Genomic DNA, 27974 nt, shown 5'->3' on the forward strand with positions numbered 1-27974 from the left:
ACAGATGGGCAGTAATTACAGTGTCCACTCCACAGCAAAAGAGTCACAATTACGATAGGTGGGGCATGTAGTCCGTATGCCTGAAAATCATCTCCCCAAACGACTTTTTTAATGGGAGCTGTGAGCAGAATAGCGCTCTCAGAATTGTCAATTGCTCCCTTAGGTCACTCGAGGAGTGTGAGATTGATATTCACGGATGGGAAAGGCTAGCTCTCGATCGCTCCTCAAGTGTCGGAGTTTCAAGATATGAGGCACTGAGATCAGCCATATAAGCAAGGGCGGACTGAATGTCAAAATCGGCCCGTGCATTTCTATACAATCCGGCCCACAAATATCATATGATGGACATCCAATTCTAGACCTACCTGTCCTCAAAATCAATATGTTAAGTTGGATAATGTATCAATAACTGTACACAAGCTTTATATCTTTAAAAGAAATATAAACCTTATATTGCTTTTTAATCGCTCAGTGTGTAGGCCCAAAAGGGATAGATTAGAGCAGGGGTCTCAAACTCATATCAGCATGTGGGCCGTAGTGGAAAGTAACAACCAGTCAGCGGGCCGCACCACGGAAAGAGAATGTTTTTTTCATTAAATTTTATGAACACTGCTGTCACTGCAGTTAAATGCTAAAATAAAGTTTTTATAATTATTAATTACATTTAGTGTAGTTTATTACATGCACCGGCAGTTTAGTTTACTAAAATAAGTTGACGTTGTCTCTGTCATAAATAAAAAGCAGAAATTGTAGTTCCCCCCCCCCCCCAAAAAAAAAAAAAAAAACTATAATTACTAGGCCTACTGCAGATGGCTCGTCACTCATGTTATGCCTGAAGTCGCGTGAAGTGGCAAGCCGCAAGGTTGCTCTCAGATGCTCATCAGTCAGTCTTGATCGTAATGCTGTTTTGTTGATCTTCATTCTGGAGAAACTGTTCGCAAACGTACGTACTCCCAAACATCGCAGGAATTCTAGCAGCTGCGCAGAATAAGTTTGGAAACTTCTCTCTGGGAAGAAACTGGTAGAAATCTGGAACGCCAACATCAGCGTATTTTTGCTTCAGAACAGTGTCACACTGCAGGTCCAGTAGTTCCATTTGGACTTCCTCTGGAACGTTTTTAGCGTCAACTGCGAACGGAGTGGCAACAATGAAAAACTGTGGTTCGAGAGCAGTGGTCTGAAGAGGATTTCTACGTAGTCTTTCAGGCTCTGTGGTTCAAACGTTATGCTCTGTAGAAATGAGAAATGAGCCAGGTTTCCATCTGCCAGCTGAGTGGCCCACAAAGTCAGCTTGCATCTGAATGTTTTGATGCTGTCAAACATCACGGTAATCAGCTGCTTTGTGCACTATAGTTATGAATTTAGTGCATTGAGATGTTGCGTGATGTCAGTAAGAAAAGCAAGATCCGACAAAAACATTGGGTCACTGAGCTGAGTTATGTTTTCCGTCTTTCATTGCCATGAACAATGCTATTTCCCTCTCAGTTCAAAAAATCTCTGCAGCACTTTTCCACGACTCAACCATCTGACTTCCGTTTAATACAGCAACTCTCTATATTCCGTTTCTAAATCAGCTAGAAATGACACAAACTGTCTGTTGTTGAGACCCCTGTAGCTACAGAAACGGCAAACTTGACACATTGCAGGGGCGGACTGGGACGGTTAATATGCATGACTAAATGCATGACGCGTAGGACGTAATCATCTTCTTTTTTGAAGTAACGTCTGTATTATATAAGATAAGATAAGATTGCATTGTAGAGATTACTCTAAACACGACTTTCAAATGCTCAATTTTATAATAGAATATTGTAAAACCTTTAAAAATTTAATAAGTGACATCCATGCATTAGGCCTTCTTTCGGTAGCCCTACCGGCCCAGTCCGCCCCTGCATATAAGAAAAGACCACAGATCTCAAGAAAAACTTCTTGACCATGAAGGCTATGTAGCCAGCTTTTGTTTTAAAGCGAGGATTTGGCTCCTTAGCCATCTTCAAGCTCATGAGAAATGTGCTCATCTTCGACTCCAAAGAAGGAGCTATATAGTGATCTTTTCTTGCAAATGGACCATAAGAATCTTCCTAAGGCTGGTATTCACAGCATGGGCACCCACAGAAGTTTATCCGTAGGGCCCGTGCATCCCAACGGTTGATCAAAATAAAAATGCAAACACTGCCGAAACTGTCAATAACTTTACCACTGAATTGCTTCTCGTCGCGATGGACAAGCGGCGATGAAGGTTATCTGGCAGTTCTGACACTTCTCTTTACGTTGCGGCTCTTGCATCGTTTTAGGATGCAGACAAAACAGGTTGAACTGAGCATTATTATTGCTTGATTTTCACTATCTTATTTCCTAGTTTACGAGATCTAAACGGGACGGACGGACGGACAGACATTTCACACAAAACTAATAGCGTCTTTTCCCCTTTCGGAGGCGCTAAAAATAACACACTTTTATCATATTCTATAAATAGGCCCTAGGCCTTTACCAAATATAATAAAAAGTTCAATTGTGTGAAAATGAAACCAAATCGTCACGACTAACGTGCGATAGAATATTGAATTCCTTATTAACTTTATTTTTAGTGGAAGCACGACATGCTAAGTTGCTTCCTAGCAGAAGTTAACTGATTTGAAGGTGTAAAAAATTGGCTAAAATTTGGCTTCTCAGAATTGATAGAGCCGGGGGTGCACGTAGGCTACATGGTCAGCCTGATAAGCCTAGGCTCGTCTACTACAACTGTACTTCAGTCACCAGTAGAAGCATAACTTGTTCAGTTGCTACTTAGATTTTAATTGATCTGATGGTGCAAAAAAAAAAAAAAGACTAGAGTTTGGCTGCTCAGAATCCAGGGGGGTGCAAATGCACCACCTTGCACCCCCATGCGGGCGCCCATGATTCACAGGTATCAGTGTAAAAAGTAGGACTATGACTATGTCTAGTTACAAAAATAATGCATCTGGCAACAAAGCAAGACCACAAATTTGGCTGCTTGTTTGAATTTGTCTGGCACTTCCGGTATAAGACATTCTTTCATTTCTCATCCTAGCAACCGCGATAACAGTTATCTAAAAATGGTAAGTAGCAATAAATACGTCTATCAAAATATATATTAAAATATACCCAAATCATAGTCGAAATAGTGATTCAACTTATTTTATAGTAATTGACTATTCTCTAAACAAGTCTTGGTTATTTCTTTCACGTTCAATATACTTACAGTACTTAGTTACTAGTAACTTACATTACACAGAATCTGAGAATCATAATGATTTAATGATAATAGATAATGTGACAGATGATAATCTCATAATCTGAGATAGATAATAATCATAATCATTCATAATGATTTAATGATAATGATTGATTCTGTTTCAAACTTAATCAATGACTCATCACTGTCATCAGAGTCTCGTACGACCCATACGACTTCTACTAATAGGTCTATGGATCATCTTATGGAAATAAGATAAATGCCTGGACATTAGCTATGGTTGGAAAAATGTTGCCCACAAATCAGTTCCCCCCCCCTTCCTCCATGCAGCTGATTATCTAAAAGAATGTCAGTGCTAATATACTAATAGTATACTAATACAGTTAGGAGTCAGTGACATCATAGGCTCTGCTAGGTTGTAGCACGGTATGCTGCCTAAGGTCACAGCTCCAGATTTTTCTTAGTGTTAACTCCTGACGACTTTCCCATGTATAACTGCAAGGCATCAAAAATTTAGAATTCAAATTTTTTTTTCCTCCTAGGTAGGTAGCTAGACAAGGCGAATGAGATCAACAAAGTTTCAGGGTTTATTAAAAGAAACTTTTACAAATCAAACAAGAGCATAAACCAAAAATGTTATTTAACCTTGGTTTAGAGTTTAGACCATTATTAATATATGCCTCCTCTGTTTGGGACCCTCAATTCAAGAAAACATGAGAAACTAAAACAGACACAAAATAGAGCTGTTAGATTTGTAACAAACAATAACAATATTCACATTTGACTAGAGTAACACCATTAATAAAATCAATAAATTAGGACACCCTTCAGGATAGAAGACTAAAAATAATAAAACACTGGACCATAACTTCATTATAACACCTGCCAAATTTTTGCACATATACCATGCATATACATATATCCCGCACAAATTACAAAATAAGTAAAAACAAAAGTGTAAACCCACACCCTTATATAACCTGCATGTGCAAAGCATGACTTGCCATAAATTTCCAGTACTATTTGTTTCTTTGTTGTTTAGAATGAGATGCTCATAAAGCTTTCCAATGAACATTTCACAACAGCTAACTATAGCTATTTTATGTTATGAGTAAAATAAAACTTTTTAACACACCTTTGAATAACCCGCACAGCCGCCATTTGCTTGCAAAAACTTATAAAACCCATAAGTTATATTTGTGAAAATATTGTAATAATAATAATCTTTATTATCCATAAGGAAATTTGTCTTAAAATTTGTGCAATACACCAAACAAAACATTTTAACTATAGAAAACAAAAATATACATTCAAACCATACTTACTCATAATTTAGTCTGTGTACTTAATTTACCATGAATAAAATAAGTAGTTTTTATTTGTTTTAGCTTTTTTGTTACTGAGTTGAAAGACATGCTCCAATTTGATTTCTGTTTCTCTAGTTCTTCTAATTCTTCTACTTCTCTTTGTTAAATTATTATTATTAAATAATTAGTATTATGCGATCATCTGCAAATAATCTGATTTTTGTTTCTAAACTAATGCATTTATGTAAATTAGGAAAAGTAGTGGATTTTAATGACAATGAGGGAGAGGGACATGATAAGGTAGGCTTATCATTAATGATTAACTAGCTGGATATGACCTGTGGCCTGCAGACCTTAGTTTGGATATAACTGCTTTAGTGGATTGGATTGAGATCTTTGTCAAACATAACAAATGTTCCCTTAATTGTTTTTTGTTTGTTATTTTGCCATAAAAATGAAAGCAAAGTGTGAAAATGAGTTTACCAGTTTAGCCAACATATTGATATCACATTTAAATAGCCGGTACTGTGAAAACGGGCTTACCAGATTTGTTTAAAAGTTTTGTTCTTTAATAGAGATAAATTTAGTTACTTTTTAATTTTATTTTTATAACCTTCGGGTTGTGGGTGTGACATTAAACATACACTACTGTCTCCACCATGATCTAAGCAACATTTATACTAAGTTTTATCAAGATTTGTCAACTTTTTTTTTATTTCTATGCGGATTCTGATGATTATCTTACTTTATTACCAAGTTTTATCAAGATTGGTCAACTTTTTTTTTATTTCTATGCGGATTCTGATGATTATCTTATTTTATTACCTGACTAAATCCATCATTGTCCAGATATCAAAAAGTGCTATCTGGTGCACCCCTAGTTTAAATGGTATGAATGTTAGGTGTAAAGACATTTTCTTTCTTAGTTCTTGCAAGTATTTCTATTTTAAAACCATTATTTCTCTTTCCCACTAATAAATGTTAGTAAAACTAAGTAAGCTTACTCTAATGCTGTATTTAGATATAGTAATGGCAGATTAATAAATCTTTTAATCTATATATCTTCTATAACTTAGACATAAGGCTAAAAACAAAATATTGTTTTCCCCATAATTCAAATGATTCTTTGCATAATGTTTCAAATATTATTATAGCTATTTGCAATCATACTGTGACTTTCTTAATCTAAATATCTTTACATTGAAAGGAAAGATTATTACAAATTAGTTGATATTCTTTCTTTTTAGTCATAGATCTATAAAGTTGTTGAAAAAATAACTGTCATATTTTAATATTTCTTACTTAGACTTAGATCCTTTTGCACTGTATGGCACATTGGATGGCAAGCTGTCTCCGCAAGGTCTGTCACTGGCAATGTCTGAAGCTCTTCCCACCTGGTGTCCACTGTTCTGAGGTCCTCCATGAAAGTGTGGCGCCAAGTTATACGATACATCCCTGTCTGTGCTTTCGCCGTATTGGCTTCCATGTCATCACAACATTTGGCATGCGTAATTCATTTTGTCGAAGAACATGTCCTGAAAATTTATGTGACGCTCTGTTACAAACTCACTAAGTGTTCAACTCCCAGTTTGGCATGGGATTTATTTGTTTGAGACACCATCTCTATAACTGACTCCTAAAATCCATCTTTTTTGTTGAGTCACATTTAGTCTTTTCTCAATATTGGCAGGTTATGTTGCTGCCTAGGTATGTGAACTTGCCCAACTCTTCAAGCTCTGACTTGCCAAGTCTGAAGGGAGCACCTTTCGCCATTTATATATATACTAGACATATGTTACCCGCGACCCGCGGGTCTTTATTTGCGCATTACTGTCGATATAGTCACTAAGAGTGTTTTGTAAACAATTAAACGAAATAATAATGTAATAAGTAAAGCGAATGTGTCAATGTAAAAATGGTGTGAATGAAGCTATCAAATCAAAATAGATAATAGGCTTAAATTTTTAATTTTTTTTTCAAATTAAAACATTTGCTTGTAGGCCTACATATATTTGATTAAAATTTGAGATGAATAGACTAAATTTTGTATGTTCATGTGTATAAAGTATATATTGAGGTAGACATAGATCTAAATCTACACTAATCTAGAGTTAAACATTGGCTTTTATAGAGTTCATTCTGTGCTGTGCATGCGTGACCTTTTTTCATGAATGAATATAGGCCTATCTCAACACGGCTACGCAGCTTTAGCGAACAGCGAACGAATGTATTAAAATGCTTTAGAAAAACAAATTTGAATGTTAATTTGATTAAAATATGAAATGAATGGACAATAATTAGTATATTTATGTGTTAAAGCACAAAACTATCTTTGCGAAAAGAAGTTTTATCATCTTAGAGTTCAATAAGAGTTTTAGACCTAGGCCTAGAAATAGACTCAGTAGAGAGATGTGTTAATGTGTAACCATTGGTAATGTCTAATGAAATAATGTTCGCCAGGAAATCTGTAGTCACAGATATCAGGAACTAATTTATGTAAAAAATGCTTTTGAATAATCTAGTGGATTGGATTTAGATATATGTTAAACTTAGCTAATAATCCTTTCACGTAATTTATCTTTCGTTACGAAAATAAAATTAGTTTTGTGAAAATGGGTTTACCCGAGGTCGATACATTCTTATCTATTAAAAACGAAAAGAGCGATAGCTTTGTTAAATGAATGGGATTATAAAGTGAACAATTAAACGAAATAATTTTTAGTACGCGATTCATGAATGAATATAGATCTAGGCCTATCTCAACTCGGCTTCGTGGCTTTCGTAAATCTATGTAGCTTTAGAAAACCAAATTTGAATGTTTACATGATCAAAATATGAAATGAATGGACTTTAATTAATATGTTTATGTGTTAAAGTATAAGACTATCTGTGCGAAGAGAAGTTTTATCATCTTAGTGTTGAATTAGAGTTTTAGATCTAGGGATGGATTATAAAGTAACAATAAAACGAAATAATTTTTAGTACGCGATTCATGAATGAATATAGATCTAGGCCTTTAACTCGGCTTCGCAGCTTTCGTAATCGAATGTAGCTTTATAAAACCAAATTTGAATGTTTATTTGATCAAAATATGAAATGAATGGACTTTAATTAATATGTCTATGTGTTAAAGTATAAAACTATCTGTGCGAAGAGAAGTTTTATCATCTTAGAGTTGAATTAGAGTTTTAGATCTAGGGATGGGATTATAAAGTAAACAATTAAACGAATTAATATTTAGTACGCGATTCATTACTGAATTGTCTAATGAAAGAATGTTCGTCAGGAAATCTGTAATCACAGATATAAGGAACTAATTAATGTAAAAAATGCTTTTGAAACACAAAATTGAAGGTTAATTTTATTATATAATGAAATCAATGGATCTTCTTTTGTCTTTTCATGTGTCAAAGTAAAAAACTATCTGCGCAAAGTGTATTTCTTAAAATTAGATCTAGGTCTAAATCCTTTCTATTTTTTCTCATGTCAACATTGTAGACATGGCCTAGATCCATAAAATACTATAGCTGTAATAGAGTCGGACAACTTTATTTTTTTTTGAGGATCTTAAGTTTGTTTTAGGGCTACAATACATACACTACGATCTAAGTTGGTACCCAACGAACATTCCTGCCTAGTTTTATCAAGATTGGTCAAGCGGTTTTGATGTCTATAAGTAACATACATCCATACATACATACCCCTCACATTCTACTTTATAATATAGATATATATATATATAATATATATTTCCCACTCTCACAATTTTAGTCTTATATAAGTTTATTCGGGAACCAGTTTTGGGTGTCTATCTAGGCTCTCTGCCATTACTTGTATGCATTTATTTGTAGACCCGAGTAGTGCAGTATCGTCCGCCAAGTCCAAGTCTGTCATTCTATTCTGTTCACGCCATGGAATACCGGAGGCAGTCTGATTCATTACTCTCTTCGTTATGTAGTTGATGGCTAGGACGAAGAGGAAGGGAGACAAGATGCACCCCTGTCACACACCTGTCTCGATGTTATAGAACTTGGTTGGTTCTTTCTTCTGTTTTAATGCAGCTATTAGATTGAATGTATAAGTGTTGTAAAATTTGGATTAATTTTTCTGGGATGCAATATTTTCTAACTATTTTCCAAAGTGATTGCTCTTCTCTGAGCCTCTCATCTACAGACTGTTGAAGCCATCTTAACAGAACAATGCTAAAAACTTTGCCAAGGACAGAGAGGAGGGTAATGCCCCTCCAATTGTTGCAATCTGTCAAGTTACCCTATTTAGGAAACTTTATAATCACTCCTTTTTGCCAGTCCTCAGGGACTTTAGAAGTTTGCCTATAGAGATTTAAGAGCTCAGTCATGTTTTAGCGATTCTGCTGACACTATGTGTAGCCCTGGTTCTTTGTTTTTCTTTAGGACTGCAATGGCCATGGCAACCTCCTCTGTTGTAATTAATAAACTAATAATATTTAGCTTTTTAAAACACTGGTAACAAATATTTGTCTGAAGATCCCAAGCTTCATAATACAAAATTATTTGTAAAAGAAACATTGCTACTTTATTATAATTGTATCTATTTATAAAGATTAGATACCTTTTGTTAAAAAAAAACAACAACATATTTCTATAAGTGTAAGGTGGGATTCTAAAATGTACACTTTGCGTCTTCATACATACTCTTATATAAAATACATATTTAGACAAAAAAAAAACCACACACTTCAACAGCAGGGAATACACATTCTCATTGGTCAACGTTGGCATCTCTGTTTAGGTCAGGTTCATTTGTGAATTTATACATAAAAATGTGTCGTATATCCCAGGCCTGACAGCAGACAGATTTAATACATTGAAATTACTAACACATGCTGATGCTCTAAAGAAACATCAAATATGGTCAGATATTTACAATGATGATTGGTTTAACTATATCAGTGATGGTATATATTTAAAAATTTGCTTGATTTCAATAATTTAACTTCCTCAGTCACTTTTTTCCTCCAAAAAAACGTTTGCTATACTCTTCACATATTTGTAGGAACTACTGCATTTTTCTTTTAATCATTAGGCTGCTGAAGTAGAAGAAACTTTGAAGAGAATCCAGTCTCACAGAGGTGTGACAGGGACAATTGTTGTCAACAGTGAAGGTAAAACACAATCTAACAGAGTTAATCATTTTATATGGCACAAGTTGACTGTTTTTGTGTGTGTGTGTTCAAATTATCATCATATTTTGATTTTAATACCCTTTTTACATTTTATATCAAAAGAGTTGTAGATATAATTTTGGCAGGGAGAATTTAATATTTTTTCATCATAGGCTAATATATTTCACATTTTTGGATTTATTTTGTTCCTTTATATGTTTGAGCTAGCCTGAACAAAGATACAGATTTTAACTAATATATACTTAGTGCCAATTTTACAAAATATATTATTCTAATTCTATTCGAAATGAGGTTGCATTATATAAGGATATAAAACCACAGGAATTAATAATTAATTTCTATATATTATTGCTTATCACAATGATCATCTTTATTTAGTACAAAGTAAGATTATACATGTCCTTTTTGAAACTTTTTTTACTAGGCATACCTATAAAGACTACACTGGACAACTCCACAACTGTGCAATATGCTAGCCTCATCCACAGTTTGACAGCGAAGGCGCGAAGTACAGTCAGGGATATTGACCCTTCAAATGATCTCAAGTTTTTGCGAATTCGTTCCCGTAAGAATGAGATCATGTGCGCACCTGGTAAGTATGGCCAACTTCATTTAATTGATTTTTCAAATTCACTGATTAGAAGCTCCTTACTTTGTGTTGCATTGATACTTGGTCTTTAGCCTCTGTAATAATGTCTGTAACCTACACTCTGTTTATAATAGCATCTATTTGGAAATTACATATTTTCCCGCATATATTCTCCTGCATACGGGTATAATCCGCACATGCATATACCCCACACAAATTAGGAAATAAGTAAAAACAAAATTGTACAACCCGCACCCTTATATGCCCCACATGTGCAAAGCGTAACTTGTCATAAACTACTGGTACATAAAGCTGTTGCTCATCAGATATGTCACCCTCGAGATGCAATCATGCTCCAGTTGTTGTTCCTACAAGCGATACATAGAGTGCAATACACATGTGAAATATGAGCCTATGTTTCGACATTCCCAGTATTGGCAAATTAGTTTAGTTGTTTACTTACTTGACACAATTAATTACTGGTATATTAAAGATTCTCTGCCACATCGGCACTATTTGTTTGCTTGAGTTTTATAATGAGATAAAGTTTTCATAAAGCTTTCCAATGTACATTTTACAACCACACAGCAAACTATAGGAGGTATAAAGACCCACATGTATGTCCATAATTTCTGTTATTCTATGTTTATGAGAAAATAAATTTTGTATACCATTCACATCTGGAATTTGTTTGTAAATACTTGTATAACCCGCAGGTTAAATGGGTGAAAATAGGGTATATATACATTAAGCCTAATATACACTATTATGGGCTAGTTTATGGACCTTGTAGAGAAATATCACTATGGTTTTTGTGTTGTTAAGCTTAGATTTTAAATTAAATTTTTAAAAAATTAAAAAGCTATTGTGCTTTAGATTTCACTATCATCTCCATCAAAGACACTTTTGGTCTTCCATAAAGCATACTTCTTGAAAATCTTTTTGCACTAATGTTTTCATCATATTCGAAATAGGATTGATACCACTATTTCTAGGTTCTACTATGCTAATAGACACCTTTAAATAATTAAATATATTCTCTTTTTTGAACAGATAAGGAGTTCCTTCTTATAGTGATACAGCAAGATGAACAGTCTTAACAGAAGTATCATGTCAAACTTTCAGTCAGCAAACATGCTTCCAGAAATGCCATCAAACTTTTTTTTGTCTTATTTGACATATACATTGATTTGATATTTGAGAAATCATGCACTCAACAATTAAATAATAGCTACAAGTTTGTCAATTGTTTCAGATTGCTAAAATATTTTCCAGCTAATCTTTGGTACACACTAGTTTTAAAATGCTCCACATGAGTTTTATTTATTGTCTTTCTATTGTAATTTAGACAAATCAAAAGTAAACACTTGTTATTTATTTTAATTTTCTGTCTTTTCTTTTTTATTTACTTATTTTTAATTGAACTTAAAAGTAATAGCCAAAAATAACTTATTATATGGAAGTAATCCTGGTGTACATGCTTGATAGTTAAGCCTTGGTTACATGTTTTTAAGAGTTTTTTTTTTCTTTTTTTTTTTTGGTAATTAATAATGTCATAGAAATAAACCTTTTCTTTTCACACATATTTGTAACTGAATTGTTTTCTTTTTCTTTGCAAAATGTGTTTACAATTGTACTGAATGAATAAGAATACTTATGCATTTGAAACAGAAATGATTCAAAACTTAATTTGTTAATTTTTTTGGAAACTTACAAATTACAAGGGTTTGAATAGGTACTTAAATATTCTTAATAACCCATAAATTAATTACACTGAACATGATTCCTAAAATTTTTATTATTGTAAATAAATGCACAATATTGTTATAGTAATGTCACTAAAAGAGAACATGAATATTCCCAATATTACAAAACATTTTCTGATACTTTAAAAATCTGGCATTTAGTCTAATATGGTAAATGTTAGATACCCGTACATTTAGACTGCCAAGATGTTAAATTCTATAACCTACAAATAACTGAAACATTCTCCCTTGGCTGACAGAGATCTGCCACCAGGACTTTCTTCAGCTTTAAGATAAGTGAACTCTACTTGACCTCATAGTCCAGGGCTCTAATCCAAAGCAAGTACCATTAAACTTATTAAGTGTACCATAAATGCTTTTAATTTCCCCTGTAAGATTTAACAAAACTGGCAAGATAAAACTATTTGTCTCATTCTACATGTGACAATATATCTGTAAGACCATTGGTTTTGACAACATTGTCTAGTTTCTGATGATAACTCTCTAAATCTTCCATGAACTTTGGGATTCTGGTCTTGTCTAATTTAGCAGCATCTGTTACACATCTGCGATTCACATCCCGAAATGATATTTTACCTAGCCGTAGAAGCATCGGAAAATCTAAATTTTTTCTTCTTTTAAGTAACTGCAAGACACCCACTAAATAGACTTGATCTTTGCAAAAGCTTCCTGGAATATTATTTTAAAAATATACATACATAAGATATATAATTTTAAAGAAAAAAAAACTATACTAATCTCTTATATTAACCAAAAAATAAATAAAATTCCATAACATACAAAAGAAATAGCCATACTGGGCATCAAAATGCTGACTTTTAAAAGACACTTGGTGTAACTTGAAAAAATTATTATAATCATTAACAATTAGTTTTGTGTTTAGATGAAGGATGAACAAATATACTAAGGTCAATATCTAACTCTTTAAAAAGACACTCCTGATAAACAAACAGCTAGTCCCTCTTCAGTGTTTATTGTTGGTGCCTTTAATATGTCTTGTAATCACATATAATAGATGGTACTAGCATTGATCTTGTATCAGACACCAACTCATTAACATTTATAAATGTAAGTTGTACTCAGTAAAATATCCATTTTGAGAGGTGAGCTTATAAATTCTAGTCCAGGATTCAAACCTAAGACTTAAGTATTAGTTGATAATTCATTTACCTTTTGGCACATGGAACTTATAGTGACGATAAAAAAGTCTTTCACTTTCCAATATTTTAAAAGTTGCTTTGTTTATGATTTGTTACTAGTTGAAGTGCATGTGATAAATCCCATTATTTTCTTCAACCTTACTTAAATGAAAATTTTAAGTTTTTGTTTTGACTAACGAATTGATCACCTGGCCTTGATGTGTCCAACTGTCCTCGCTTTGCTCGCATACAGTATTCCCACCTGATATCAGGATTTTCCACATATTTAGAAAGGTCACTGAAGGTATCTTTAAAGGACATTTTGGAAGCTTTATAGGTGGTGTAGTACAATAGAGCTATGCGCCACAGGAAAGGTTTACTTCTGAAATAAGTAAAGTTAATTTTACTGCTCTTTCACTTTGTCATGTTTTATCATGGAACAATGGTGGATTGTTAGGCTGACTTTCTAAAATTAAAATTCTCCGGTTTGCATCTGATAATAAATATATTTACTAAAAGCAGTGAATGTCAATGTGTTCACCTAAACTCGAAGGCAATCTGTGTACTCAAAGACTTTGGCTAGTGATGGGTTCAATAAAGATTTATATCAGTGATTCAAAAAAAATAAAGTCAATTTTGCAGCAGAGAAGGAAGCCCATATGCCTCAAATGGGGCCTAAAAAAAATGTAGAACTTATTTTATGCGAATAAAAACAAAATCTATGCAAATATTACAAAGTAAGTCTAATGTGATGACATGTAAACAAAATGGCTTCTTTAATAACAAGGTTTATTTGCTATCTGGAAAGAATATTGTCCCTCTTAAAAATCCAAACTTGTTTTACTATTTTGTCACTTCCTTAAAACTGTATCATTAGTAATTGTTATTTAACCAAGATTCTCTTTCCTTAATAAGTACACCTTAACATATTAGAACACTTATACTAACTTTGTAAGAGAAAAAAGGAACAGTTGGACACATTTTTTTATTCTTTAACCAAGTAATTACATCATATACCATATTTCTGTTATGAAACTTCTTCATATATTTATCCAATAATTTTTATTTTAGAAATTGCACCACTGAACATTTTTCAAAACTGAATAAGTACAGTGAAATAAGCTTTCTGAGAGAGATCAATTAAAATCATTAGCATAAACTAAAAAGTGTTGAGTGCCCATGTTTTGCCCATAATAAATAATCTAATTCAAGCAGAAGATGATTCAAATTCTGTGTGCATTTAACCCTACAGTGTAAATAAAAGTGTCTACTATATTTAATTGATCAAGTTTTATTAAAATTCTATGGGTTCTACTTTTTTTTCTACCATTTTCATCAGCAAATGAAAATAAATCCTCTACATTGCTAGGGAGGTCAGCAACTTAAATTAGGACCTAATACTATGATAATAATAGATCTAATGCAGCCATGAGAAAATGAAATGCATTTTTAATTTTAAAATTTTAATTAGGTTTTTCTTTATTTTATGAAATTTTTTATGTGTGGAAAGAGTTTGGAACTGTTAAACTGATGGTCCCAAGTTTGAATCCTGATTGCATCCCCAACCCTCCAGCAGGAGATTTGGGATAAAATAAAATAATGTTTATTTCTTAAGGAATGTCTGAAGCATGTAAGTCAAATTTGGATGACATGGTCTTTTGACAATGACATATGTTGTTCAAGAGTTATCTTTCTTTTTGCACAAGCAAAGTTTATTAACTCCAATGTATAATGTACATAAATGGCTGGATTCAACACAAGGAATTGTATGGGACATACCAATATTTAAAAAAAAATAATTACCTAAACATGATACTGTGAAGTGAAGCGAGACCCTCTTCTGTTGGATTGACAGGACCAATGTCTAATTTATTTCTTTCATCTAAAGTAGCCCAAGGCTGGAGTTTATTGTTGTAACTACGTAAATAATGTGTACCTGGAAAATAAACTGTTTAGATGATACAATTTAATTAATGTGTACAGCGTAAAGTATTATAGTACATATAGTTTGTTTTTTTATGTGTTACAACTGATATGCATTTTAAAATTGCTATAAATTTTGGTTTAAAAACTTTATAGCCTACCTACTTCATGATTGAGCAAACCTTCAAGACAGTTTTCTCTAAGATTAGCACAACGTAGGTGCACTGTGTAATAGCCATGGCTGTTGATGAAGGAGCCTCTGCTGATCAGGTCATCTTTGAGAATGATGCGCACTTCATCCTCTAAATTTTCATTGGCCAAATACCTGGTAAGGTTTTTTAAACATGTTAATTCTGAACTTTAAAACTTTTTTTTTAAGAAGTTTTTTTTTTTTTTTTTTATGTATAATCCACTTACTGTTTTGTCAGGCTTAAAACTCCAGCCCTTGTTATCGGGGGTCCTCCTGTCACCTTTTCAAAGGTTTCAAAGTTTCCAAAATGGGCTATTGTGTTTTCAAGAATTAATATGGCCTGTTAATTACAGATGAAAGATTAAATGCAATAAAATAATCTAATGATAATTTATGCTGGTTTTATTTTTTCCTAATATTGTTTAGATTTTAAAATGTAAGCATGACTTACCTCTGGCAAATATCTGTCAGATGGATAATTGAATGTATTCATAGTTTTATCATCTGTACATCCTTTATACATAAAGTAAGGGTTGTAATTGAAGTTTGCTCTCATGAACCTATCTTTTTCAGCTTTCACATTCTCTGGTTTAACTGCTGCAAGCAAAGGAAGTTTCTTCAATCTAATATTCGTCATTTTTTGATGCACTGGAAGAAGACGCAATCTGGCTGGTGGAGCTGCAAGTTCATCTAAGCGACAAGGAGAAAAACATTTTTTTTTGCTTTGTTTTCTTGCTTGATTAGAAATTTGACCATTTCCTGTATTTAAATAAGGCTTTTGAACATATTTTTTTTGATTATTTAAATGCAGTTTGTACACAACTTCCATTCTTTCTAGTCCTTATTTTTGAATATAGTTTGGATTCAAATGTCATAACTATATTATAATAGAAATGTTAGATACAAATTTGATGCATCAAATGGTACATATTTGCAGGCTGTTCTAAAAGACTTTTTGAAAGAAAAAGCCTATTGAAAATTATCTAAATTGGATTAGATTCGACATTGATAGTCATGACTTAAATTGAATTTACTTTTCATCTCTCTCAAACTGAAGCAACTGCTCATTTAACCTGGGGAAAAAAATGTATAGCAGTTTATAAATAAAATAAGGCAGAATAGTCTATTTTTAATGTAATTTTTAGGATCAGATTTTGTGCTTTTATTGAATGTATTCACTTGTTACTACTAAAATGTGAACCCATCTATCTTTATTTCATCTTTTTTCACAACAGATAACACACCCACTTACCCTAGTTAAACTTTGGTAGCAAGATAATCATTTTAAATACACAAATTTGAAACATTTTTGCATAATAAGAATGTATCTAAAAGTAATATATATATATACATTTGTCATTTGACATGTTGTGAACCCATTTCATTGTCACTGTAATTATATGCCTGTAAGTAGGAACATTGGCATGCATTCCATTTGAATTTGTTTTATAATTTACATTGTTTACATTTGCCCAGTGCCCATTTAGTTGTTACTGTAAATGTAAGCATGCCGGTATGTATGCAAGGTATTGCACATTCAATAAATTTTAGTTTATAAATGATAATATTATCTTATTAATAACAGAAATTCATTAAAATCTATCCCTGAATGTCATTGGTTTTCTTGGCTTCTTCAGGCAACTCTTCCATGTTTGAATGGCACTAGGGAAGAAGAAGCACTTGTAGGAATATGAAATGTGCCTAGAATATATTCTAATCTAATTTATAAGAAGAATTTTTTTCTCTCCAATTTTCTAGTTTATGAAATTTATGTTTTACTTTTTTTTTCTTTTTTTTTTACTAATGGTACTCTTTTATTTCTTTTACTATAACAGTCACGGGTGTAGTCCTCCCCTTACCCCCCCCCCCCACCCCCGAATTGAAATTTATTCTATTTACTTTAGGTGAGATTTTAAAACTAAACAATCTCTTCCCCCAGTGCAGCCAAGTGGGTTTTGAGTTTAAAACTCACTACCAGGGGGTTTTGCAGTCAAATCCCCCTCTTCTAGAAAACAAAACCCCCCAAAAAAAGAATGCAAATGGGAATCCCCAAAATCCAAGAGCTTAGCTAAGGAAGATTTTGATTTTAAAACCCCTTCTTCAATATAAGACTATCCATGCATCAGTCACCAGATTCTATGAGCGTAGCCAAGAGGGGTTTTGTGTTTAATCCAGTGGGATTAGAAGCTAAAAAGATACCTCTTCAATATAAAAAATGCACACTAAAAAAAAATCTATGAGCATAGCCTAAGGGGTTTTGATTTTAAACCTCTCTTCAGCGGGATTTGAAGCTAAATAATGGTGCTTCAATATTTAAAAAAAAAAGAAAATTACACACTTAAAATGAACTGATCTTAGCCATAGGGATTTTGAGTTTAAACCCCCCTCAAGCGAGGTTTGAAGCTAAAAAATACCTCTTCAATATAAAAAAAAAGCAAATTACACACTGAAAATTCTATGAGCATAGTCAAGCCAAAAGAAGTTTTGAGTTTAAACCCCCTCCTCCACAGGGCTTTTTTTTTAATGTTTAAAAAAACCCTCCTGATGGTTTAAATACCTCCATACAGAGAGTTTTGAGGTTGAAAACCTTTCTCTTCAATTTTATTCTAAAGCAAACTACAGTCACCAAATTCTATGACCATAGCTAATGGGGTTTTGAATTTAAAAAAAAAAAAAACTCCACAGATTTTTTAGTTTAAACTCTTCCCCCCACCCCCAAAAAAAAAAAAAAGAAAAGATTTTGACGATAAAACTTCCCTTTTGATATAAAATCTATTCTTTAGGGTACAATAAACGTCTTCCGAAAGAATGAAGGGTCAGAATGTAATAAAGATTTATTATGTACAATACACACGCACACACACACATGAAATTTTTTTTCCAGTGGGGATCACTTCCCCCTCGAAAATAATCCTGGCTACGCCTATGATACCAGCACTAAATGTATAGTCACCAATGTAGATAGTCTTTGAATTATAAACTATAAACCTCTTAGCTTTATAAATTATTATTTCTATTTAATAAATCTGTAAATGTAGGTATATCTAATTCTAATATAATATAACCAAAGAATTTCTCTATGGCTAAAACTAACAATAAGAGCAAAAGTCAGGGACCCTCCCCCCCACTGGAAAAAATCCTGGCTACGCCCATGATACCAGCACTATATGTATACTCCTTAATAGAGATAGTCTTTGAATTATAAACTATTAACCTTTTAGCGTTATAAATTATTATTTCTATTTAATAAATTCGTAAATTTACGTAGGTATATCTAATTCTAATATAATATAACCAAAGAATTTCTCTATGGCTAAAACTAACAATAAGAGCAAAAGTCAGGGACCCTCCCCCCCCCACTGGAAAAAATCCTGGCTACGCCCATGATACCAGCACTATATGTATACTCACTAATAGAGATAGTCTTTGAATTATAAACTATTAACCTTTTAGCGTTATAAATTATTATTTCTATTTAATAAATCCGTAAATGTACGTAGGTATATCTAATTCTAATATAATATAACCAAAGAATTTCGCTATGGCTAAAACTAACAATAAGAGCAAAGGTCAGGACAAATTCATTTTGAAGTTAACAGTAGACTAGAGTCTGACTTGACTTCTCATTCATTTGTCTTTCACTCTTAGAATATGCATCCTCTGTTTGGGATCCCTCAACTCTTTCAGCCCAAGAAAACATGATAAAGAACTAGAACAAATACAAAACAGAGCAGTAAGCCTAAATCAGCCAGGAAAGCTAAGACTGCTTTATTGATCCTTATTGACCTTATCATGCCATATGGAAAAAAGCAGCCATATATAGTCTCTAGTCACACTCTATAACTCTCTACTCTAGTCACTCCTAGTCTAGTGACTAGTCAACTCTTAGTAACTCTAGTCTAGACTCTACTCTACTGAACTCTACTGCATAGTCTATAGACTATAGTCACCATAGACATACTCAGAATGTGACATAGACTCATAGTGTCTAGATTGTCTAGACCTAGGACTATACTCAGTTATACTGCTATAGCCTACTAGATTCTAGTACTTCTCTGAGTCCTGAGTCTGAGTACTACAATCAATCAATGAATCACAATGAATGACATAATTATAATAATACTATGGATATATATAGAATCTAGATCTACTACTTTGTTCTATATAGATCTAGATGTCTAGATCTAAATCTAGACCTAGATAGATTTATTTTTTTATATTATTATTTTTTTTGATTCCGATAAGATAGTAAATTGAAAAAAATAGCAGTAACCATGACTACAATAATAAAGTAATTAAGAGTGTCCTCCCTTGCTTTTTCAACTCTCCGGGAAATACATTGATGGTAGGGCGGAGAGATAGATTCTAGAGTCTATATTCTATAGATCTAGACTAGATAGTTTTAGGTCTAGATGTAGAATAGTTTTCAAGTTAAAAGTGGGTGCGTATGCGAAAGATCTAAGAACCCTAGGCCCGATCAACTCCTCATCATGGGATGTGGAGGGGCTGGTCCACAATTTGTATTTCATTGTTATTAAACTTAACATTTTATTCCGGGAATAGAGCACTCAGTAAGGGCATAGTTTTCAAGTTAGTAGATTAGTAGATGCGGCGCTGAAAAAAAAAAAAAAAAAACTCTAACTGATATTATAGTAGCTGGCTCTATTTGTATTACGTACAGGTTCAGTCTCTTTTAGTGATTGCGTCATTCGTTTTATTTGAATAACGGCAATTAATCAATAGACTTACTCAACAAAGAATAATTCAAACAGGCGTTGAACTAGCTAGGGCTTGATCACTTCATGCATGAATGAACTCGACCTAACATGCAACCTAGCTGAACAGACAGCTATATATAATAATATAATTATAATAAGCTCTCATATTATGGGACTACGTTATAAATCTAGGCCCAATACATGTGACACAGACTCATGTCGGTAAATTGAAGTCCAGGGAAGATTTAGTCGAAAATAGCTAGGCCAATGTATAGAAAATAATATTTCAAAAAAATTATAACGATACAACTAGCGTTTTCCCAGTGTAGCCAATTAGAGAGTAGGCATGTTTCTTTTCCAAAAGATATTTATTAATTGTCAAATTTCTTGTAAAATCGTTTCAGCCGTTTTCGAGAACCGGGCGTGTTTTGTGTTTTCCACCCAAGAATTTAAGAAGTTGCAAGCTGAAAAGGAATTGTAGGCCCTAAACAAAACCATAAACTACATAGCCAAACACCTAGGCTTCGTATTAATAATTACGGATGATTCAAATTAACATTTTTAAATATTTGTTTTACAAGTATCGGACGTTAAATAAACATTATCAGGCCTATACGCCCTGGCCCAAATCTCCTTCAAGACGTCAGGGATTGTTCAAACTTAAGATCTTAGTGACGACAGTCCGAAGCAGTCACACATTTACAATATACACTCCAACACATCTCACCCTAAAGCAGTGATGCCCAACCTATTACAATCTACGGGCATTTTAATTTCCAACACTCGTCGCGGGCTACATGATGAAAAAGATACAAAAACTTAATGAAATTGACCTGAAAGTATTTCCCTGATAGCAAAGATTTTGGGCCCAGTAAGGGCCCCAACTGGGCAAGCCCATGCTAACCATATGGGCCCCAAGTGGGGGATGAACGTTGGCCCAAACGGGTGCCCTTAGGGCTGAGTCTGGGCTCAGTCAGGGGGCCCAGAAAATCCCAGTGTTAAACCCTTGTGGGGCCAGTAAGGGGAAGGACGTGTGGGCCCCAACAGGGTAAGAGATACTTGGCCCTTTGGGGACAATTAATGAAAGCCCAATTAGGGCCCTTAAGGGTCTATTCTGGGCTCAGTTAGGGGGCCCAGATAAAACCCTGACAAAACCCTCATGGGGCCAGTATGGGGCAAACATTGAGGGGCCAGAAAGGGCTAACCACATGGGCCCAATTTGGGGGATGAACGTTGGCCCAAACGGGTGCCCTTAGGGCTGAGTCTGGGCTCAGTTAGGGGGCCCAGATGAACCCTTGATGGAACCCTCATGGGGCCAGTATGAGGCAAACATTGAGGGGCCAGAAAGGGCTAACCACATGGGCCCCATTTGGGGGATGAACGTTGGCCCAAATGGGTGCCCTTAGGGCTGAGTCTGGGCTCAGTCAGGGGGCCCAGATGAAGCCCTGATGGAACCCTCATGGGGCCAGTATGGGGTAAACATTGAGGGGCCAGAAAGGGCTAACCACATGGGCCCAATTTGGGGGATGAACATTGGCCCAAATGGGTGCCCTTAGGGCTGAGTCTGGGTTCAGTTAGGGGCCCAGATGAGGCCAGTAAGAAATGACACTGAGCTCTAGCTGAAATGGCATAAAATGACAAATAATTACATAAACAATTTACTAGTTGAAATTAATAGTTTATTGCATTATAAAATGTTAATGTTAGCAACTATTTAAAATAATTAAAAATACCGGAATACACTAAAAAACTTTTTTTTAAAGTAAAAGCAATACCTGTAGCAAAGATTTTAACTGTGAAAATTGATCCTATAATATTTTAGTATACTATGGAAAATGCATTGAGTCAACAAAAAAGTTGTGAATGATAACATGAAAATGTATAACAAATTTATAAAGAACATAATTCAGGATCATCTACAGAAAGTATAAGTGCTGTATAAAAATTATGTTTAAAGCAAACAGTTTTGACAATCATAAAAACAACAACAAAAAACAACTTAGCTTTTGTAATTATGTAAAAAAAATGTAAAAAAATAAAAGTAACAAAAAAAGTATTGAGTTGGTGGAATGTAAGCAATATGTACACTGAAATAAGTAAAAGCATATTCATTTAAATATTAATTGTAATAAAAAATTGCTTAAAATGGCAAATTAGAAATAAGTTTTTAAAATATGGATGCTTATATTTTAAAAATACAATAAGTACTTATTATACCATAAAATTTTAAAAAAATATAATGGCTACCAAATTTATGAAATTTTAACATGTACAAAAGCTTGAATAGCCTATACAGAAACCTATAAATTATATATAGAATGTAATTCAGAATTATCTAAACAAAGTATGAGCCTGCTGTATGTAAATTGAAAAGCAAACTGTTTTGACAATCATGAAACAAATTTTTTTTTAGATTATGTTGTACCGGTAGTTCTAAAGAAAAAATGACCAAAACAAAAATAAGCTACCTGTAACAAGTTTGTGAAATGTTAGCAATATAAACACTGAAATTTTAAAAACATACATTTAGAACATAATTGAACATTAAGTAAATGACTTAATTTGTTTAAAATGAAATAAGTGTGAAACATACTTTTAGAAAAATACCAGTGCTTACTTTACAAAAAAAAATTTAAAAAATAAATACAAAGAATAATTAATAACCATAAATATATAAATTTAAACAAGTAAAATATAATTAGAGAATGGTGCTTTTTAATCAATAGGGTCTACATGCACAAAAACCCAAAGCTGAGTCTGTTCGAGGTAAATATTCTCAAGACCTCGCCTAATTTTAGATGATAATATTTCAAAAAAATATAGGTCATGTACGTTACCCAGTACCAAAGAAAAAGTGTGTGCTCAACAATGAAAACTATACATTTATATATACCGGTAGCTCATGTTTATAATTTCAACAAAATATTTTTTTCAATTTTGAGCAGAGTAACTAGCTGCACTATCATATTCATAATTTTTTAACAGTGAATATTCTATGTAAGAAAGAGCAAATGTTTCAAGCTACTGTTCAAAAGCCAGTAAACAACAATGATACTCATATGGTACATCATCTGTAACTGTCAACTTATAACCTTATGTTGTAATAAAAGTAAAGTTCCCCTTTTCAAACTTAGCATCTATAGGGCAGATGATGTTAAGGCCATCAGTTTCTTTGGCTAATGGTTAACAAGATCCAGCACATGTTTGAAATATTATATTTACTTATTTCTTTGTTGTTAAGTCTAGATAGGTAGTTGTTCTTTTTCCATTAGTTCTAATATCTGTAGTATGTAAATAAATTTGCTTGTGCATCTTACTTTTTTTAAACATTTATAAACTTTGATTAGGTTTGTTTGTAAAATGTTATACATGATTGGGATGTTCCTTCAGAGTTGAAGCCATCATCCTTCTTTTTTTTACGATTTCTGTGCCATCACATGTGCCAAGTTCAAGTACTTTCTCTAAGTTATTTGACAGACTTGGGTAACTCACTTGAATAATCTAAGAAGAACATAAAAAAAAAAATTTTTTTTTAAATATATTCCTATGCCTATGATTTCAAAATGAAATGTTCATATAAAACATACAAAAAACAAAAACACAATGATTTTCACTTTTTCCAAACCAAAAAATGCTGACATTATCTATTCATGATTTGTGTATGCAGGCTTCATTAACTACTGTATTTTCGCACATGTACATATCCTGCACAAGTAAAAATTTTTTTTTTTAATCTTACAACTCGTATCATATACCAAACGTGACTTGGCGTAAACTAACAGTACATTAATTGTTGTTTATCTGTCCCTCAAGATGCAATTGAGCTTCAGTTGTTCCAACAAGTGATAACAGAGTTCAAAATTCTGTGAAATATGAGCCTACCATCATATGTATAAGTAGTATGTTTTTCCAATAGAAAGTCACTGACATAGTTATCTGGTGATGGTGGAGAAAACATTTCACAACCACACAGCGAATTATAGGAGGTATAAAGACCTAACAGTTTACACACAATATTCATAAAAAATTAAAATACTTATGAGCCTCTTAGGTTAGGTTGACACAGCATTTGATCAAGAAATGATTTGAAAGAAAAGTAACAATGCAATGGACCTCATTCACCAATCGTAAACAAACAACATTTAGTCACGTGATCTTATTGATAAAACAATGAAAAAACTGTCACGTGACAACCATCATGAATTAAACATGAGATCGTAAATTATATAGAAGAGATAAAGCACCAAGTGGCTAAATGTTGTTTGTTTACGATTGGTGAATGAGGTCCATTGTGGCATAAAAAAAAATTATAAAGATTATGTTAGTTAAAAATATGGAAATAAAAATTCATACCTAATATCCATAATTTGGATTGAAAATTCAATACATTTATTTTCTGTTTGTGCCATGTCCAGTCCAGCCAAGTTATAATCCATACTATTGTTCTCTTAATGCTGTTTTCACTGGATAGATCTGTAATATATAAGATGAGATAAGTATGATTCTGCTGACACATAAAATAAATAAATAGCTGAATTATTGTTTCACATTAGGTACTTCGATAAAAATTTCAAAATGATCACAATGCAATGGAACCTATTTAGTTAGATAGAGCTTGAGAAATGCTTTCCAATGATACCAATTTTATATTGCTGAGTTAATTGTGGGGGAAGTTATTAAATTTTTAGTGGCCAAAAATTAGCCTTCTTTAGCCTTTGTAAATAAATAAAAAATCTGACCGAAACAACTGACAGTTGAACTTAAATTAACTGTATTATAAAAAGTCTTAAAGATATGGGGTTGAAACTTCACACTCTTTTACATTAACCAGTATTCTGTTAAAATAAATTAAAAAAATAAGACCAAGCAATAAAATCTTTGAAAAAAAGTTAATATATTAAAAAAAAGCCTTCGACAAAAAATAAAAATATGTGATTTTGTCATCATATGAGCCCAAAAATCACAAATAAAACAAATCAGAGATCTGTATTGTGTTTTATTTTGTTTAATTATAATTCTACTGTATTTAAATAGCTATTTATATGCATCAGATAGATAATTCTTATAAATTATAAATGAAAATAGCACTGCGCAGAAAAATATTTCCTAAAATTTAATGACTATAAGTTTCATAAACTTGATAAAAAAACAGTTTTAACCTTTTTGTAGAGCACTGGCAATTAATCATTTTAAAATGCCTTAATTTAAATGCTTTAAAAATTAGATTGTAAATGAAAAATTTCTTGCTTCGGACAATAAAATAAAAAAGAAACCTTGCGATTTTTTTAGAAGTTATTAAAAGATTTTTTACTTGAATTTTTGTGCAATAATAGCTCATCATTTTAAAAATATAATGTACTCATTTATTAACTATTAATTTACATGTATATTAATAGAAAAAAACAACACACAGAAAAAAAAATTAATTATTAGTTCGCTGAGCTAAAAATATGAAAAAAAAATTGTAATATTTAATATCATTTTTTAAAGTAATTAAACTTTTACTTTAAATTTGCAGATTACAAAGTCATTTTAATAAAGACACATTCCCTCTCCATAATCTAGCATTCAAACACTATAAAAGTTAATATAAATGAAAGATTCCTATGTGTGCTTCTAAAAATAGCTTGTGATAGACAGAAATTGACCATTTCCAGTAAATCACAGTATTGGTTGTTACTAAAAATAGATTTTAACCATCAACTTTGAAAATTAATATCTAAAGCTAAAGAGTGCGCCAAGCTACAAAGTTCAAACTTAGCACACAGATAAATATTAACATGCTAAATTCAATAGAATTAGTGAGATTGTTGTAACCATAAACACTTTTATTTTATTTAAAAAAGAAAATTTTACCCTTCTTTGTCTTTGTTAATTTTAATATCAAATATCTTTAAAGTGCGCCAAGAGAATTTAATGAAATTTGAAATATACACATTTCATAATATGATAAATTATTGTAGCAAACAGCATTGTTGTAACTTTTATAGGAAAAAAGTTGTAAAAATGTCAACTGTCATATAAACTTTTGTTAAGAAAAATTTAACAGATTGGCTTCAAAAGCAAATAAAAATGATCTCTGATATCTTATGTTTACAAAAAGTAATCATAATTAGTCCTCAAATCAAATACAATATGCTAAAACTTTGATGGAAATGACCACCCCTAAAAAAAGGGTAAAATGTGCTGACACACTTTTCAGCCATTTTTTGGGAGAAAAAAAATTGATCTAGGTAAGTTTATCGAAGTACCTATTCACATAAATGATATTTTACATCCTAAATCCTACAATATAATATGGCCTTACCAAATTTTCATGAGAATCTTCATCCTTCAGTTTCACTTCTATTTCCAACAGTGATACATTATTTGCCATTGGGAAATTTGCTTCATACCTAATCCTGATTGTATTTATCTCTGCTTCTTTTAATTGCTTTCAATTGAAAATGAGTCTGTACTGCACTCAAATCTTTTCTCCAGTATCTCTAGAACATGTTCTGCAGACAGAAAATAAAATAAGTATTAAATAAATTTTACAAGTAAATCTAGACTGCTAATATAAATTATTCAGGAAATCTGGATCATCAGATTTGTATACAACATTTTTGGCTTGAAAATATTGTAAAAAAAAATTACCAGTTTGATCAATAACATCAATGGAGCTCTTGTCTCAACTTGAGTCTTGACTGAAAGTTATTTTCCAACATGGTCCACCTTGAAGAATATGAAAAAATATTAGTATAGTAGCCTAAGTATAGTAATAATTTTTTTAAACTTAATCAATTGGTAATTATAATAAAATTGAGTAGTAATAATACTTTATATTTTAAATTAAATACCTGTACTCATTGACTCTTGGACAGATCCAGCAAGAAGTGATCATAGTGATGCCATCATTCTTTCACTCTTTGGTTCCGAGAGTCTGAAAATCATTTTTTTTAACATTTCAATTTTTTTAAATCAAAGTCACACATGAGAAATATTAAATACATAGATCTACATAAGGCATAAGCAATATAAAGATAAATTATAAATTCTGCACAACATATTGAATGACAAGATTATTGACTAGTTTCAGTATAGTAGATCTATAATCTATATTTCTATAACATTGTTAGATTTGCTTCTACAAAAAAGTATACAAAAATGTATTTATAGGCCTACATTTTGCATTTAAATTGAAAATAGATCTCAAGAACTCACGTATTTTAAAATATTAATTTTAATGGTTGAAGAATTTGGTTTTACTATCTTTTCTAAATTGACTTTCTAAATCTAATCTATTAAGGTTCTAATAAACTGTGAGACACGCCACGGGATTCGAATGATTATAGACTAATTATTTCAAACGGCTTTCCTTGCGTCACTTAAAATAATTATTTGTGCCTAGTGACGGCCTAGTCTGACTAGACTTAAACTTAAACCAAAAAAGCACATTCACAAACAAAAATGACATTAAAATTAAATGTAGATGTAGATCTAGAATAATCTAGATTCTAGATCTAATCTACTTTAATTTATCCAGACTTAATCTCTATAAATAAGTATAAAATAATAAAGTAGATCTAATTGTCTAATAAAATAAAAAAGTACCTTTGCTTGACGCACACATTCCAAAGTTGTTAGAATAGAGTCGAGTTAATCACAAATCAACACAATCTTGAAGTAGATCTATGAGTACTATGACTGGAATGGGATGGTCATGGTGTTTGGTTCTGGCGCTATTTTTCTTAATAATGCAATAGGCTGTAGCCTATCATGTAGACCTGTCTCTGGTTGGTCAATTGTAAGTAAGCCACGTGACCGGGTAGCCTACACATTGACCAGCGGCAGTCTTTCTTTCGCCCCCCCCCCCCCAGGACTATAATCTTCTCTAATACTGTATATTAGTAGTGTCTCTTGTTGAATATTTAAATTGTTTGTTTTATTAACTCTAGTATTTCGATACCATAAAGCAGAGT

The 27974-nt window shown here is 32.4% G+C and overlaps 2 protein-coding genes and 1 long non-coding RNA gene across 10 annotated transcripts; 1 reads left to right on the forward strand and 2 right to left on the reverse strand.

Annotated features, from left to right (window-relative positions):
- Positions 1-2925: 2925 nt before the first annotated feature.
- LOC106068300 (dynein light chain roadblock-type 2-like) lies at positions 2926-11862 on the forward strand. Its single transcript, XM_013227629.2, has 4 exons — positions 2926-3080; positions 9589-9667; positions 10113-10280; positions 11331-11862. The coding sequence occupies exons 1-4, from the start codon at positions 3078-3080 to the stop codon at positions 11375-11377; spliced, it is 297 nt and encodes a 98-aa protein (XP_013083083.1). The 5' UTR covers positions 2926-3077; the 3' UTR covers positions 11378-11862.
- Positions 11863-11990: 128 nt separating this feature from the next.
- On the reverse strand, positions 11991-20063 carry LOC106068299 (putative tyrosine carboxypeptidase MATCAP2). Of its 7 annotated transcripts, none has more exons than XM_056036010.1 (7): positions 20045-20063; positions 15747-16368; positions 15523-15635; positions 15267-15430; positions 14986-15130; positions 13392-13564; positions 11991-12712 (listed from the first exon to the last, which is right to left on the reverse strand). In XM_056036010.1, the coding sequence occupies exons 2-7, from the start codon at positions 16122-16124 to the stop codon at positions 12453-12455; spliced, it is 1233 nt and encodes a 410-aa protein (XP_055891985.1). In that variant the 5' UTR covers positions 16125-16368; positions 20045-20063; the 3' UTR covers positions 11991-12452. The 7 variants fall into 7 exon arrangements, with proteins under 7 accessions (XP_055891985.1, XP_055891987.1, XP_055891988.1 ...); XM_056036012.1 differs by lacking the exon at positions 20045-20063 and adding an exon at positions 19450-19559 and having other exon boundaries at positions 13392-13561; XM_056036013.1 differs by lacking the exon at positions 20045-20063 and adding an exon at positions 19450-19558 and having other exon boundaries at positions 14986-15118.
- Positions 20064-21678: 1615 nt separating this feature from the next.
- Positions 21679-27765, reverse strand: LOC106062403 (uncharacterized). Of its 2 annotated transcripts, none has more exons than XR_008779076.1 (6): positions 27607-27765; positions 26853-26935; positions 26650-26727; positions 26321-26510; positions 24367-24486; positions 21679-23514 (listed from the first exon to the last, which is right to left on the reverse strand). It is a non-coding gene; the product is annotated as an uncharacterized LOC106062403 (long non-coding RNA). The 2 variants fall into 2 exon arrangements; XR_008779077.1 differs by lacking the exon at positions 27607-27765 and adding an exon at positions 27217-27539.
- Between the last annotated feature and the right edge of the window lie 209 nt (positions 27766-27974).

The sequence above is a fragment of the Biomphalaria glabrata genome, chromosome 7 (genome assembly GCF_947242115.1).
Source record: "Biomphalaria glabrata chromosome 7, xgBioGlab47.1, whole genome shotgun sequence".
NCBI classification, from domain to species: Eukaryota; Metazoa; Mollusca; class Gastropoda; family Planorbidae; genus Biomphalaria; species Biomphalaria glabrata.

Coding starts and splice junctions, on each gene's coding strand:
- LOC106068300 (XM_013227629.2), top strand. Junction 9,668..10,112: donor AATTGTTGTCAACAGTGAAG/GTAAAACACAAT, acceptor TTTTTTTACTAG/GCATACCTATAAAGACTACA. Junction 10,281..11,330: donor TGAGATCATGTGCGCACCTG/GTAAGTATGGCC, acceptor TTTTTTGAACAG/ATAAGGAGTTCCTTCTTATA.
- LOC106068299 (XM_056036010.1), bottom strand. CDS start 16,124: ATGGAAGTTGTGTACAAACTGCATTTAAATAATCAAAAAAAATATGTT. Junction 15,636..15,746: donor CTGACAGATATTTGCCAGAG/GTAAGTCATGCT, acceptor TGTAATTAACAG/GCCATATTAATTCTTGAAAA. Junction 15,131..15,266: donor TTTGCTCAATCATGAAGTAG/GTAGGCTATAAA, acceptor TCATCTAAACAG/TTTATTTTCCAGGTACACAT.